This window comes from Protomyctophum bolini (genome assembly GCF_963924005.1).
Source record: "Protomyctophum bolini genome assembly, chromosome: 24".
In the NCBI taxonomy this organism is placed as follows: domain Eukaryota; kingdom Metazoa; phylum Chordata; class Actinopteri; order Myctophiformes; family Myctophidae; genus Protomyctophum; species Protomyctophum bolini.
Genome location: NC_137885.1, coordinates 12,087,634 through 12,104,024, shown reverse-complemented (window position 1 = coordinate 12,104,024; position 16,391 = coordinate 12,087,634). Strand labels below are relative to the sequence as shown.

The following is a 16,391-nucleotide window of genomic DNA, read 5'->3' as shown; positions in this document are numbered from 1 at the left end:
TACTCATTTTTTATTTTATTGTAGAGTTGGGCCTAATAAAAAGGTCTTTAAATTTAATTAAAGTCTTAAATAATACACTTACTAATGTTGTTGTTTTCTTTTCACTGTTCAGTGAGAAAGCAATGTTCCACATTGGAACAAAAATACTTGACAATTTCTGCAAATCTTTATATATTTTAAAGCGAACATTTCTAACTTTCTAATCTTTGCTTCTGCGGGTACCACCCTGGCACACATTTATTATTTTAGATGGGGGTTCGCGGCCAAATACATCATTTTGGGGGTCTTTGACTTGAAACGTTTAAGAACCAGTACTCCTGCCTTACAACAATTATCCCTAAACTTCTTTGCCATTTTCTTTTCTATTTTGAAAAACATTTTTGAATTGTTTCAAATAGTTGATCACGTCTCGATGTAGATCGGCTAGTTGAACCATTTTAAAATGTATTTAAAATTGGTATAAAAAAATAAATAAAAAGGCAAAGACGTTAAGGGATAAGGGGCACTGATGAAAATAGGGCCCCAAATCTCTTGTGAGATATAGCTCACCACCCACCCCAAAAAAAAACCCAATCTACAAGCTCACACGAGTTTAGTCACGTGTGGACGACACTGTCCAGCGGGCGTTGGCTGGCTGCGGGCGGAGCGCCGAGCGGAGGAGGAGGTGGAGGAGGAGGACGAGGAGGCGGCGTGCAGGGCAGCAGCAGGCTGGTGACCTGTGTGAGAGCAGAGCCGCCGCCGCTCTGGCTGATGGAGCCGTGGTAATTCCTGGGGCTCCGGTGGTGGGGGAGGTTCTGCCTCAGACGCCACCTCCTCCAGCGTCGCTGGATCTCGTTCTGCACCTGCATGGGGAGAGGTGAGGAGGAGGAGGGGGGGGGGGGGGGGCAGAGCCATAGAGTAAGACAGTTATATACGACGACTCCGTTCACTTCATGGGCCCGGGGCCAGTCCAATGGCGCCTCTTTTCTCCATAGACTTCTGTTGCCGAAGAGCATTGCGAACAGTGACAAAGTCCTGGACCAGAATGCATTGGACTCAGGCAACAGCCCTGCTTAAATTATCTTAAATCCCTTAATTTTAGATCGTATTTTAGTAATAGTACAACATAAACATTACAGAGACTTTAGTTGTCACTGTACAATACTTTTAAACAGTTGTCATGTTGCACACATGCCTACAATAGTCTCTTAATTGTGCCGCCCTCGTTGAAAACAATGTATTTCAAACTCCAGCTTGTCACTCTCCAGGCTGCACGAACGGCGCTCAGTTTTCTGCCCCCCCTCAATGTCGTAACTCTGTCTTACTCTATGGCTCTGGGATGGGGCAGAGAATGTGACGAGATGGGCGGATATTCATGTTTAGTTCAAGAATAAAAAGAGCCCACACCGTTTTCTGCTCAGTTTACTCTTAAATAGTAATGTTTCGAGACCAAAGCACTTCCTCAGACGCCCGGCCTATTAGGTTATAGATGACGATGCTGTTGTTTTTCAGCCTCTCTTTGCCAACGGATATTCAAGTTAACCAATTAAAACCGGGAAAGCATCTGTGTAGCAGATATTCAGTCGACTAAGACTGTTCTGTCTCCAAAAAAGGAGAAAAGCCAAAATATGTATTATGTTTTAAATGATCTTGGTGTTTTGTTGTAACAATCTTTGTGGAGGCATTCAAGCATTATTGAATACATTGACGTTTTAACTGCGGTACCAAATCCTGTCAATAGATGGCAGTCAGTCACTAATAGGCTACCTCCCTCATAGACCTCACTGCACTACAGTAATAACTCTATGACTACAGGTGACACGTTTTACTTCCTGTTTATCCTCCATTAACTTCTGAGTCACGTTGTGAATACAAGCAGTGTGTACAAGGTCCCAGAGTTGTTTTCTGCGTCCCAACCTTGGAGCAGATTTATTCGTGAGTGTGATACACAGTGCAAATGTGGATTGTTTCAGAGTGTAAAATATTAGTTATTGAGTTTCTCTGAAAACAATTCTTATTGTTTATGTTGCCATATCTCACAGTTACTCTATTTGTTTTATCATTGCTGCTGGTAATGATAACCTATGTGGTGGATGTCCTTTCTGGACTCTTGAAAACATAATGTAGAACAGTATTGGACTTATTATTTACATTATTCCCACTCATGGTCATGCCAAATTACTTACTATATTTTATTATGGTAACAATGTCTTGCCTTACGCCGTTCAGTGATATGTATATTTTCTGTTTATGTGTTACAGTTTTACAATTTTATGAAGAACCTCCCAGTAAAGCCATACTTTGAGGAAAACGGTTGACTGGACCTTCATTTTGTTATCTGTCTGTCTAAGTCTTGCTAGGACGCAATTGCCAGGGCAGAACAAAGACCAGACTAAGACTAAATAATTTCAGATGACTCAAATGGGACTAAAACTAAATGGTCTGTTAACTACTAAATAAGAATTAGCTGTGAAAATTAACACTGGATCAAGGTCATAGTATTTTCATCATCCAATGATTCATATTGCACATTTAAATTGGTTTGAAATAAATAAATACAATCCCCAATGCACATATAGTTTCTTACCTCTCCATTAGTGAAACAGTAGAGAACAGCCACCACAAAGCCCTTTGAGAAATGGAAGAGAGAACATGTGGGATATTATCTGACAAAAACACATCACAAGCACTTGTGTAATGTTTTGGTGAGTGGTGACACCTAGAGGCTGTTTCAGATATTGAAACATCAGAACTTTTTGGCCCACTTGGGGGACTCACACTTTCGTACCTGTGTAGATGACAGAGCCAGTTCTGCAAAGTTCCATATCTTGAACACCAAACCATTGAGTTTTACGGGTAAGAAGCCAAACAGGATGTAGTGCAGCCCAAACAGTGCCACCAGGAAGAATGTGGATTTGATCAGTCTCCTGCTCAAAGAAAACGATAGAATGTGGATTTGATCAGTCTCCTGCTCAAAGAAAACAATAGAATGTGGATTTGATCAGTCTCCTGCTCAAAGAAAACAATAGAATGTGGATTTGATCAGTCTCCTGCTCAAAGAAAACAATCCGTAGAACAATACAATTAACCCATTTAGGCCTGATGTCGAGATTTATAAAATGTCTTCTAAATCCTGACCGTTTTCTCTGGATCTGTAACTCAGAGTGTGTCCATTTGGTTCCATTTGTACACATTTTACAATATACATTGTAATTCAGGTCAAACCTGGGGGTCCTTGAAATGAAAATCGGTGAAAATCTTGGCATATATTGTCTAATGGGGGTCCACAGGCTAATGAGTGTCAATTTGGGGGTCATCTACAACAACACCTACAAGCTCATAGCGCGGCACCGAGTGCTGTGCTATGAGCTTGTAGGTCTGCTATCGTGAAAATGTGGTGCAAATCTTTGAAAATATATTCTTTCAGAGCCAACGTTTTTAACTCAAATCTTTGCTTCTGGGGGGGTCCTGGAACAACATATTCTCAGATGGGGGTCGGCGGCCAATTACATATAATTTTTGGGGTTCTTGACATGAAATATTGAGCACCACTGATATAGAAACATAGGTATTTCAGACACAAGACATTTATTTTTAAATTTCGATGTCAGGCCTAAATGGGTTAAGTACAGTACTTGAGTAACTGTAGCAAATGTACATTATCAGAAGCCTCACTTATATTGACTGAATTCATTCCTGGGTCCGTCTGACTGACGCAGTTTGCCCACCAGAATCCTCAGGATGCCGATGAAAAAGACCAGGTTCATCTGGAATTGATATCTGAATGCTACTTTACTGGTCAAATATAACTTCAGAACAAGTTCATGAATAAATAAAACCATGCGGAAAAGACTGGGAACAAGGTTTACAGTTTTGCTCACAAATATGAAGGGTAGCACTGGCACTCGAAGAATCCACCAGATCCACTCGTGTCTCCTCGTTTCCCAGCACCTTTATGGCAATGGGACGAAAGAGAAAACGACACTGTTCTCGTTGTGTATCAGTGTTGTTTTTGTCATAGTCTCTTGAATAGTTTTCATTTGGTTCATTCGGTCACCTGGAATGTTTTAGGGTTAATCAAATTTTAGTCGACTAAATGTCATTTGATTGATTGATTGAATACTTTATTGAAAATATATTTCAAAAGGATAAATTCACAAGAAAGCTGTTAGGCTTGTTTCCATTGTGGTCCACCATAAGATTTTAGTCGACTAAATCTAGTTGATTTAGTCGAACAAAATGTGTTTTGGCGGATCGTAATGACTTGCTGAAAATAGCTGATCTACACGCCCACAACGCGTCGTCGTGAGCTTGTAGATCGGCTATTTTCAGCATGCAACCAATTGTAAAATGACTTAGGCTGGATCTCTTGTCCACTAGTCCCCTAGTTTTTATTTGTTGACGAAATTGCCAGTATATTTAGTCTTAGTTTTAGTCATCACAGCTTAGTTTTCAATTAGTTTCCATTTACTGTAGTTTTCGTCAGTGAAAAAAGGTAGTCGACGAACATTTTTCGTCTTAGTTTTAGTCGACGAAATCAATTAATGTGGCCGCAAAAGCCTTTAACCTACATGCTACTACAGGCAATGTCGCTGCTAATATACGTCACGCCCAGCTGTCAACACATTGCGTTCCTGAGATTCCTCGTTGACGTAAGCTCAGCTGGTGGTGACTCGACTCGTACTAACCACGAAACATTAAATATCAATAAAATAAAAGTAATTAACATTCCGTTTCTGTTGTGCGACGGGCAGATGGCCAGATGCAGCAACCCAGTCTACACGGAAATGTAGTCTCTGGGTTGTTTGACTCGTTTCTAACGCTTATTTTGTTACTCTTTGGGTATATTTGTACATTTCCACCTTCAGTCAATGCTTCATATCCATATGAGTGAAAAGGCCAGGGTGATCGGTTTATTTTTCAAACACAGTTCTTATATGAGGCGATCTAAAATCCCCCTATGGAGATTACAATGCAAATAAAAAGTACACAAACCTGTGGACTGACACCCTCTACTGACAGTGACGTCAGGACTTAGGTGCTCTATACACTGCATGACTGTCTATAGCACTTTGTTTTCCTGTAATAGACTATGGCACTTTGTTTTCTGAGCGAATTAGATTTTAAGAACCAAGAGGATGGTCTAAATATAAGTGAAACGTTCATTATTCTTACCCTTCATCTTCATAAAAGTATTTGGCACAACCCCAGGAGATGATGACAATCAACGGCGTACCTGCAGCAAAGAAACGCAACCGGCTTTAAATCGGAACGTACATTTAAGCAAAATGATAAAGTGTCAGTTACATCTAATTAAAGATAACTTATATAGCACAGCGGTTTCCAAACAGTTTCCTTTTCCTTAGCATTATCTTAAACTTAAACAAAAAGTTGAGTTAAAAACGTCTGCTCGGAAAGAATATACAGGTATATTCAAAGATTTGCGTCACATTTTCACGATTAAAAAAAAAAAGCGGACCTACAAGCTCCTACGAGCTTGTAGATCTGCTATTTTTCAATAGAGGGTATGCACGTGACATCATCGTACCTGGAAGTTATGCGGGAACGCCCACTGAGTGGCAAAAAACTACTTTCTGGCCTAGACAGCCCATTCATCCAAACAGAAAAGTCCTTTCTGATTGCAATTAAACCAATGTTAAACTCACCAACATTGCAGCTGTACGAAAAGCTTGAATTATCCTCTTTCTATATCTGCAAAGTTTTTGCTACTTTCTGTCAAGAAATGCCCTGCATTTGATTATTTTTGTTCTGTTCGCTGCTTCACCTCCCAATGTATGAATGAATGAACAATTGTAAAGCGCTTTGAGCACTTGGAAAAGTGCTATAAAAATGCAATTCATTATGTGCCGTCCCTGTACGTACCCCAGGCGAGGACGACGTACCAGGCCAGGTGCTTCCTCAGCGAGAAGAAGGACCTGCTGACCAGCGTGTAGAGGAAGTGTCCCTCCGCCAGCAGCCAGCTGTAGTTGGCCAGGATGGAGTAGTTTGTGAACAGCAGCACCACCTTGCACGCCACCTAGTGGGGGAAAGGTACGCAAATGTTGTACTTAACCCATTTAGATTCTACTTCAACATTATGACAAAGAAAAACCATGTGTTTCTATGTCAGTCGTTCTCAAACATTTTCATGTCAAGGACCCCCAAACATATATGTGATTGGCCGCCCGACCCCCCATCTGAAAATATGTTGTTCCAGGGACACCACCCAGAAGCAAAGATTTGAGTTAAAAATGTTGGCTCTGAAATAATATATATTCAAAGATTTGCACTATATTTTCACGATTTTTCAAAAATAGCAGACCTACAAGCTCGAATGCGCTATGAGCTTGTAGATCTGCTATTTTTCAATAGCTAAAGTATAACAGTGCTTCCTTACTACTTTGTACTACTAGGACTTTGGAGAGGAAATTATGTAAATGTTCTAATCTAGACATTCTAACGATCACAAAAATATATATTACAGGCATTTTACTTACTTTTTTTCAGGGTTAAAAAAATGCAGTCCAGAGATTTTGAAGTTGTGTGAATTTGTGCCTCTGTGGGGGGTATTTATTTATTTATATGCAAATGTCATGACCAATGGCATTGCAAGACTAAACAATGAACATCAATGATGATGTTTAGGTGAAAAAAAAGTATCATCAATACCGTCTGACTGCAACATAGAAATCCTCTGTTACAAGTAAAAGGCCGGAATAAAAAAAAAAGAATTGGCATCAAAAAATGTGCTTAAAGTACCAAAAGGTAGAAGTAGTCATTGTGCAGATCTACAAGCTTGTAGATCGGCTATTTTGACATGGCAGTTGCACTGCACACACAGGGCAGAAATGACATGTCTAAATCCGCGTTGTGAGCTTCTACCAGTGGTGGAAAAAGTACTCAATTGTTTTACTTAAGTAAAAGTACCAATACTGCAATTTAGAACTACTTCGGTACAAGTAAAAGTACGGAATTGAAAATGTAAAAGTAAAAGTACAAAAGTATTGGCATCAAAATGTACTTAAAGTAATGTATGGATTGTGCATTTCTTTTACTATAGTGACCCATACAAATGAGTCCCATTTGTGGGCACGAATTGGGTCCCCGACCCAGTGTCTGGGAAACGGTGGTCTACTCCAGATCCCTCTACAGCAGGCATTACGCTTGTCATATTAGCTCGTCATGGTTAAGACTTTATGGCGTTTGTCATTACTTGGTGGTTTTAGCTTGTCAAAGCACACACGCTCCAAAGCACAGTCTTTACTCGTAAATCAATCCATTTTAGGGTTGTTTATCTGCGCCTGCGTGCCGGGAGTACAGAGGATTCATTTCATACTTTACAAGCGAGTTGAGCAGCTCACACAAAGGAGATTTCACTGTTGCCCTTCAGCAATTATATGGACTGTCACAGAACTTAAAGCAACACTACGTAACTGTCCTATTCCACCCCGGATTTGAACCGGGTTTGCTGAAATTATTTAAAAATCTAACTTATAGAGCCTGCCTGCTTGCTCGAGGCCAGGGACAAGGAGCACAATGGAAACGAGTCCACGGGACGTTATTGTGCTATGTCGACAGTACCACGTGCTGCTTACATCAATCAATCCATCTCAATGTACTTTGCTTGACTTGAGGAAATTGCAAACAGTCTTATTCATGTTCATTAATATCTAGCCGTTTCACTCATATGGATATGAAGAATCAACTGACTGAGAGAAAACGCTAATGTTACTGCTACTGAATTAGTTGCATTTTAGCTAGAAACAGACTGTATCATATATGAGTGACTGACTGTTGCAAACGATACAGAGACACCTCCCTGTCAATAACGCCGAGACAGCTTGTTTATATTTGGACCACAACACTTATATGAAACGATTTTAAGATGAGCCCATGTTATTCTCCATAGAGAAATTACTTCCGTGAACCAGGGGAATCGAAGGGATGAGCGAGTTACGTCAGGACTTCGGTGCTCTATTTGTAAACGGTGTGTTTGTATACAGTAAGTGGCGTGCTATGCAAAGTGTTACGGGTACTATAATAATAATTTCTTACTGGGTAATAGTCACAGTGGTAGAACTCTTCGTCCGTGAAGAGCAGAGAGTCTCTGACGAAGATGAAGATGGCTCTCAAGATGAAGGACACAAACAGCTGGATGTGAATGTAGTTCCTGGTACAATGGAGCTTCCTGGATACAGATGTTTAGGATATTTATACAGTATCTGGATGAATACAAAAGTTTGGAACATATCGGCAAAAGTGCCCTTACCTAAACTGAATCTCACAATAATATTATTACACAGGAGAGATGTCTTAGTCGTGTTCAACGCCCACCATATGATAATAATGACGTACTAACGTTAAGTGCTGAACAATTAGAGCATCCAACGTTTTTAACTCAAATCGTTGCTACTGGGAGGTCCCTGGAAAAACATATTTTGACATTGGGGTCGGCGGGCAAAATGCAGATAATTCTGGGGCTCCTTGACATGAAAATGTTTGAGAACGACAAGGTTTTTCAGAAATTTAGAAGACACTTTGTAGAATCGTCCTCATGTCTAAATGGGTTAATAAAACATGAGACATTTTGCCATTGGGAGAGTATCAGGTGGCTGTTTCAAAGTGGAGGAGCTCAAGCATTAAAGAGCACACATCCTTTAGATGTGTCCCTTGAGTGGAACAGCTAAAAGAAAGTCTGCTCTCTGACATGAGGCTGCGAGACAGACTGCTGCTATGACGTTAAACTTAAAAGCTCAGAAATGTAAGAAGCCACAGAAAGGCCTTAAGTAGATCTTCTGACAGGGAGCCTATTCAGCAAAACAGTTCGTTTTTTATATGGTCTCTCTGTCTAGTTCTGGTTAAAAGTCTTGCAGACACATTTTGTACAAGTTGGAGAAGTTCAAGGGCCTGCTGATTGAGAGTGGTATATATGATGAATTCCAATAATCTTAACCTAGAGGAAATAAAAGCATGACAGAACATCTCTAAACTGAGAGAGGTGAGAAAATGCCATATTTTAGAGCGGACTCGGAGCCGATCGAAATAGTAGGCCAATTTGACATTTGATTTGGTCCTCAAAAGATCTAGCCAAGTCAAAGATTACTCCATGGTTTTGTGGCAGATTCAGCTCAGCTGTAAATGTTTAGTACTAATGAGCTAAATCTGCAAAGTATTATAACGACCCTGCAAATAGACCCGGCCGTAACTGGCTCCTCCAAGTGAGATTCCAGCTTGGTGCGCTAAAAAAACGTTACAGTATCTTGTAACGTAAGTTGTCAGGCAACGCAGCGGAGTGAAAAGCACAATATTTGCCTCTGAGATGTAGTGGAGTAGAAGTATGAAGTATTATATTTATATGGACATAGTCATGCAAGTAAAGTAAAAGTACCTCAACAATTCTACTAAAGTATACACTACTGTACATGAGCAAATTAACTTAGTTACTAGTACTTCCACCACTGTTGACCAGGCTGATATTAAAGACCGATGTGTACTCTGATAACTTATAGGATCATAAATGACGCAAGGTGGTCATTTATGATCCTATACACATAGACTGCTTATAGTGCTTACTGCTTACCTGAACATACAGAGGATTGCCACGGCGATGGTGAGAGAGATGAGTGACAGGGAGTATCCCACAGTGTATATAGCTTTCACGTAGTAGAAGTACATGTGGTCTGGAGACTGCAGAAAAGGAAAAATAACAGACTGATGCCTTATATGGGATTGGTATTTAAACCCATTCTGGGCGAGAACCCCTTTTTGGTGTTGAAAAATAACAGATCTACAAGCTCATAGCACGGCACCGAGAACTTTTTTTTTTTTAATCGTGAAAATATGGCGCACATTTGGAATATATATTATTTCAGAGCGAACATTTTCAACTTAAATGTTTGCTTCTGGGGGGGGTCCCTGGAACAACATATTTTCAGATGGGGGGCCGGCAGCCAATTACATATATCTTTGGGGGTCCTTGACGTGGAATTGTTTGAGAACCACTGACATAGAAACATTTGGTTTTTCAGAAAACTGTCATGATTTAGAAGACATTTGCAGAATCGGTCTCATGTCGATATGGGATAAGATAGTCAAAGAGACAGTGCCCTCAATACACTCGATATAATGTTGTGAGCTTGTAGAGCTGGCATTTCCCGGCACGGCGACACCGAAAAAGGCCCAGGAATAATTTCAACCCTATAAACCTAACGTCTAATCCTAACCGTAACCCCAACTCAAAATTTGTTTTCTCAAATTCTACTATACATGTGAGGACACACGCGCACACACAAACACACATGCCCGTGTGCATTACAAAGGTATCAAGGTACAGTAGGTAGAAGCTCATTGAAAATTACAGGGGTGGAGGATTAGAACAAAGTCCTAAGGGAAATTTAATTTGCCCAGTCTTGGAACATTTTTTAAAATCTGTTGAAGAATTGGCTGATGGGCAAGTTAAAATAGTGTTCTATTTATTGTCTTTTGTATACTGATTTATGACAGTCTTTGTTGTGAATGTTGTTATTACTGTGATTTTAGCATTTTAACACATGTTTTATGAGTGAGATATCATATGCTGTAATTATTTATTTGAATCACAATGGAATGAATTCTATACTATGCACTTTGGTGAATTGTATCTTGAATAATATCAAATAAATAAAATCAAACCTCTGGCGGAGACTGGAACATCTCATTGAAGGTGAATCCACAGGCGTCCTCATGAGGCAACAGAAGATCTGACCAGCCTTTCACAGTGCAGTTACGAGACACCTTCCCTGACGAACGAACCACAAAAAAAACTATCAATGCACTTGCACGCACGTACGCACGTATAGCTCTGGTCCATAGCTCTAATGCGTTTCATTTAGAGCTATGTTACTCTCAATTTCTGCCGCTCGCATGAATGCAGACCAGCCTCCTCTTTAGCGTAAATAAAAAGAACGTTTTTTCTAAACAAAGGCGGGTTGTGTCATGAGAAAGCCTACTTTCCTTAGTGGACGCACTCTGAGCCCCCCACCACACGGATAAACGGTACTTTTTGGCCAGAAAGGGTTTTTTTTTCACCGGAGGAAAAATATTCTCTATGAGGCAATTCTCTGGGCAATATCGGTAGAAGGTGCAGTGGAGTAACTAAAAGTTTTTTTTTTTCCGGTGGAAACAAAATCCCCTTTTGGCCAAAAAGTACCGTTTTCCGTACTTTCACTTCTAAATTGCAGTATTGGTACTTTTACTTTTAAGTAAAACAATTGAGTACTTTTTCCACCACTGTGTGTGAGAGGCCCATTAACTCTCAACGTCAAGGGGTCCTTGGTGTAATGCATTCCAAACTGGGGAGGTCCTTGGAAATAAACAGTTTGAGAGAATCCCTGGTGAAGATGATGACTTATTGTCCAGTGAAGAAAGTGCCACCCAGATTTACTTTCCCTTTTTAGGTTCTTCAATAAAGGCCTGTGTTTGCGCAGATAGACACCGGTGGCATTTATCATACTCGTCTGCTGACATAAATCTACTGTAGTGTGATGATGACCCATCTGTCCTCGCTATCTCTGTGTACATAACTTTATGGCTTAACGTTGGGATAGATACACCCTGAAAAGACAAACTGTTTCAGCATCTAATGGAAACAGATTAGCCCGAAGGCAGATAATGATAACAGGTGACAAATAGCAAGGTGTGTGTGTGTGTGTGTGTGTGTGTGTGTGTGTGTGTGTGTGTGTGTGAAGGACTTGCGAGGTGTTGTACTGTCTATGCCACCATATGAGACTCCTGAGATCCGTTGTGTGAACGAATATGGCTATTAGAGACGTTGCTGAGTGACATTCTTGCTGTATCATGATTCCAAGACATGTATGTCATAAGCTTGTGATTGTAACATACAGTAACTGCACCCATAATGTTTGTACTTTGTGTCCTTGTGCATTTCCCTTTGTGTGCGTGTGTGTGTGTGTGTGTGTGTGTGTGTGTGTGTGTGTGTGTGTGTGTGTGTGTGTGTGTGTGTGTGTGTGTGTGTGTGTTTTCATGTGCGTGGCAGCGTGGGTGTGTGTAGTGTCTCACCTTCAGAATTGAAGAAGTCTGGACAGGGCTGTGACACCATGTCCCCGGCAGTGGCATGCGGCCAGCAGTTCAAGTGGTCCCACATGCCCTTGCAGTCTCCAACCACACAAATCAAAAATACTGTTTTATTTTTGGCATCAAGATTACACTTTCAGCTGGGGGTCCGTGGGAAAAATAGTCTACATGTCATTCTAGGGGTCCTTGGCAGGAACCAGTGAACTACTGAAAAAGCATCTATGGCCAACGTTTAACTGTAGGTCGCAGTTTACTATGAAAACCTGCATTTCCCGCCATACATGGAGAAGACTGGATCATCACCTAGATCTGCATATATGGAGCCGGCCAGCAACTCTACATCTGACCTCAAACCTAAAACCCATTTCCATAACTATATGGAGCTGACCTGTTCTGACATTCCATATCAATGTTGATCCTTCCCCACCCGTCCTTCCTCTTCGTTGTCTCCCTTTTGACTGATACCTGTCCATTCAAACTGTAGACGGGCCCCCCCAAAAGTAATTTGTGCAGCTGTGCCCGGCAGCCGGCGAAAACTAAAGTACTCAACAGACCCGAAGATTAAGGCCCGGCCCTACCTGGGCCCTCATCAAACCCTGTACACTCAAGACACTGCCCCCACTGCCACCCTTAGATCTCCATATAAGGAGCTGACCTGTTCTGACATTCCACATGTTGATCTGACCTCCTCAAACCCTGTACACTCAGGACACGCTCCATTATGGCCAGTGATCTGACCCTGCATGCCAAAGCGCCAGCGCTCGCCCAGCAGTCTGCCGTCACCCGGGCGGATGGGTTCTCACCATCAGGGCGTCTATCTTACTGGTGATATTTAGAGACAGACTTTGCTGCTTTTATTATAGCATCATGTCACAAGTTGGTCTAGAGTCATTTATTCTGGACTGTACTGCTATTGTGAATTCTTCAATGGTGTGGTTGCCAGTGGTAACCCGACTATGTCGGGTAATTGCCCGACTTTATTCCGTTGTGACGTCACGTGGGTCAATACACTCATTATCATACTTAGTCAGGGGATAGACCTGAGGCCCATTCTAAAATAAATTTTGTCTTCTAAATCCAAATACTTTTTTTTGTCAGTGGTGCTCAACCATTTTCATGTCAAGGACCCCCAGGATGATATGTATGTGGCTGCGGACCCCCCATCTAAAAATATGTAGTTCCAGGGGCAGGGACCCTCCCAGAAGCAAAGATTTGAGTTAAAACGTTCGCTCTGAAAGAATATTTATTCAAAGATTTGCCACAGTATGAGCTTGTAGATCTGCTATGCTTAAAACACCAAAAGGGGTTCCCGTCCTCAACGGGTTAATAGTTACAATCTGGGAATAAATTCCTTACCAATACATTTCTTCACCAATATGTTGTCATTCTACTTTATGTACAGAGCGAGGGGTCAAACCGTCAAACTATATGGGGTTTTCATGACTCGGAATCCATTGCAAGCATTTGTTTTGCACGAAAAACACTCCTTTAGCCACAACCATAGCCACTTTTCCAAATGTGATAACCTCATCACATTTGAAATTCAGTACCTTTATGTTTAGTAATGTTGGACTATTTTGATACCAATACCTACTTCATTTAAGTAAAATCTTGAATGCAGGACTTTTACTTGTAAATCTACATTGTGGCATTACTACTTAGGTAGCCGAGTAATTCCACAACTGACTGCCCCCTGCAAAAAAGTTAAAGACCCACCCCCTATTTTTCTAACTGTTTGATGTTTTTTATATAGCCTATATATAATTGTTTTGGATAGAAGTGTACTGTATATATGTATGTCTTTAAATGTTCTGATGAATTGAAAATGGAGGACCCTTATGTCAAACGTCCTTAGTGCTTTTTCTGGTTTTATCCTCTTAGCAGATTTTGTATTGACCTGTACTTTCCTTGAACTGTACCCATTCTACAAACTGTTAATACAAAATCCAATCAATCAATCAATCAATCAATCAAAAAATGAAGAAACTCTAGTCTATACATAAATTTATTAGATTATTTCTAATATGCATGCCCTACCCTTTTCTACCACAAGATGTCAATAAAGAATTACATGAAACAGGTGATGCTTGCATACTCAAGTGTGGATCCTATTCCTAGTCTAGGAGGCAAATTTGTGATAGCAACTTAAAAAAATATTATAGACCTATATATTATTCAAAATAAGACGTAGTACGTACGTCTCTAAATGTTCTGTTGAATTGAAAAAGTTCTGTTCTAAACAAGTGTATCAGGGTGTCGTCCACAGCAAGCAACAGTCTTTGTATTGAGCTTTCATGAAATGTACCCATTCTGCAAACTGTTATGAATACTTAAAACAATCAGTTAATGAATCAATCAATCAGTATATTAGGCTGACTCACCAGGTTCTTTGGACGTATTGAAAAGCACCAAGTCCCTCAAACATATTTCTTCCTCTTTCCCAAGAATGGCATGAGGGTGACACTCTGGGGAGGATTTTGCCTGTAATGAAAGCAATCAATACGACATAATTGTCTAAAAACATTATTAAAAAAACATAATTAACTTAATACCAGTATATTAACAACACACTTCTCACCTGTGTGTATGTGTAGTACATCATGAAAACTCCGAAAAATCCCACTTTGTGCATTTTTACGAGCTCACGTTTTTCTTGCTCGCGGGTTTCACATCAAGATAAATATAATTAACAAAAACGAACAAACAAAAAGAAATCGAAAACTCTCACAGATAAAAGCAAATAAGCTTCGATCCTGTAAACGTGGCAAATATTGCATTTTTTTAAATATATATTTTTATTTGTCTATGATTCTTGTACAATTCAGCACACACAGACAGAGGTGTTAAATAAAGATAAAGTAATCTTTATTCTAAGTTGAAGTTTTTCCAGTTCACAGTCCCCCGCCCCTCCTGACGTTGGTGGTTTACACCCCGTCCTGTCCTGCCCCTTGTTCGTCTCTCTCGCGTTAGCCGATCTACAAGACCACGGCGCGGCGCGGATGCACCGAGTTGTGAGTTTATATATCTATTTGTTTGGGGGGACGCGCGACACCGTCGTGTGTCGAAGTATCGCGGGACTTGAGGGGAGGGGACGCAGGGCGACGCCATGACAACGCTAGTGTTTGATGGCGAGGGAGGGGCGGTGTTCAAAGAGTCGGAGAGAGCAGCAACAACAAGCGTGTGTGTGAATGTTAGTCGGCTAAACAACTAAACATGGACACGTTTGCGTACAAAACAACCTAATTCAACGTCTTATTATAATTATAGAACACAGTTAATTTATGGCGTTGGAGCATTAACGCCAGAAGAGAAAAAACCGAGAGCGTTAATTAATCAGGGTAATATCAGCCAGCTTGGTATTGTTGGTAATGGTACCTGTCCTGTTTATGCATTTGTCTTCGCATGTGGTCGAGCTAGGCTACAGTTTATGTAATTTGTTTTTTAGCCTAGGCCTACTTGGTGGTTATTGGCTAGCCTAACCATATCACATCAAGTCGTATGTTTGTGCTCGAGACATTTTATATTGTTGAACCACAAGGTTTCATGAACTATATAGGCTTATAAATTAAGTCAACTGAATTGGATAAGTCAATTCAGAATGTTATAAACAATTTTCTGGGTTGATTGCATTGAGTTTTTACCTCTTCTATGATTAATTCCTTTTCTGTTCTTTATAGAACTGAAGTGTCTTTGTACGTCTTGAATTGAACAAGGTGGACCCTCTTGTAAACAAGTGTAATGCTTAGTTTATGGTGTCGTCAGCTGACCCCACTCACAGTTAACAGTCTTTGTATTGAGTTGTACTTGAAATGTACCGTAATTCTGCAAACTGTTAATAAATATTTAAATCAATCAATCAGTTTTGAACCGACAGAACAGATTCACAGTTTCTCCCTTTTTTTCCCCCAGCCTTGTCTTGTGCATGTTGCTGACGAGACTGAGAGACAGTTGGCACTTGGCAGCATGGAGGTGGCTGTGTCTGGCCCCGTGCAGAGCCTCTCAGAGCCCCTCAGGAGGACCACGACTCCCCTCAGACAGCTTGTGGAGGAGAGCAGGAGAGCCAGTGTGCACAACCACCTTCTGGATTCGAGTAGGCATCCTGTACTGTATCTGTCTCTGCTGAATACTTTATCCCAGTGGTTCTCAACACCAAGTGGTCATTGAGGGGTTCCCAGGTGGTCCTCAGCTAAACAAAATCGACCCTTATAGATCTTGAGAATGTAATATGAGAGTGTAAAATGAAACCAAATCGACCCTTTACGAGTCAATTTTATGCTCTCAAGAGTTACATTTTTGTTGCATTAGATTAGGCCTACTTATGCATTTATATAGCGCCTTTA

The 16,391-nt window shown here is 40.7% G+C and overlaps 3 protein-coding genes across 4 annotated transcripts in view; 2 read left to right on the top strand and 1 right to left on the bottom strand.

Annotated features, from left to right (window-relative positions):
• The window catches only part of LOC308311614 (metalloreductase STEAP3-like), a 351,330-nt gene that overhangs the window by 27,743 nt on the left and 307,196 nt on the right, over positions 1 to 16,391 (top strand). The window lies entirely within an intron of this gene.
• LOC308311618 (secretin receptor-like) lies at positions 365 to 14,519 on the bottom strand. The gene is made up of 12 exons (XM_080758372.1): positions 14,433 to 14,519; positions 12,037 to 12,132; positions 10,651 to 10,757; positions 9,560 to 9,666; positions 8,035 to 8,167; positions 5,863 to 6,016; positions 5,155 to 5,215; positions 3,861 to 3,930; positions 3,655 to 3,746; positions 2,768 to 2,906; positions 2,567 to 2,608; positions 365 to 842 (listed from the first exon to the last, which is right to left on the bottom strand). The coding sequence occupies exons 2-12, from the start codon at positions 12,119 to 12,121 to the stop codon at positions 597 to 599; spliced, it is 1,236 nt and encodes a 411-aa protein (XP_080614498.1). The 5' UTR covers positions 12,122 to 12,132; positions 14,433 to 14,519; the 3' UTR covers positions 365 to 596.
• The window catches only part of cfap221 (cilia and flagella associated protein 221), a gene marked incomplete at both ends in the record, with an annotated part of 50,767 nt that continues 50,390 nt past the window's right edge, over positions 16,015 to 16,391 (top strand). The window contains one exon of the mRNA XM_080758531.1: positions 16,015 to 16,141. Within this exon, the coding sequence (XP_080614657.1) occupies positions 16,015 to 16,141 (127 nt within the window). The remainder of the gene's footprint in view (positions 16,142 to 16,391) is intronic.

Excerpts from the sequence above, each read along its gene's own strand:
- LOC308311618 (XM_080758372.1), bottom strand. The coding sequence starts at position 12,121 with ATGTGGGACCACTTGAACTGCTGGCCGCATGCCACTGCCGGGGACATG. Across the intron at positions 9,667-10,650 it reads TGTTCCAGTCTCCGCCAGAG|TCTCCAGACCACATGTACTT; the intron begins GTTTGATTTTAT and ends CCTTTTCTGCAG. Across the intron at positions 3,747-3,860 it reads CAGTGCTACCCTTCATATTT|ATGAACCTGGTCTTTTTCAT; the intron begins GTGAGCAAAACT and ends TATCAATTCCAG.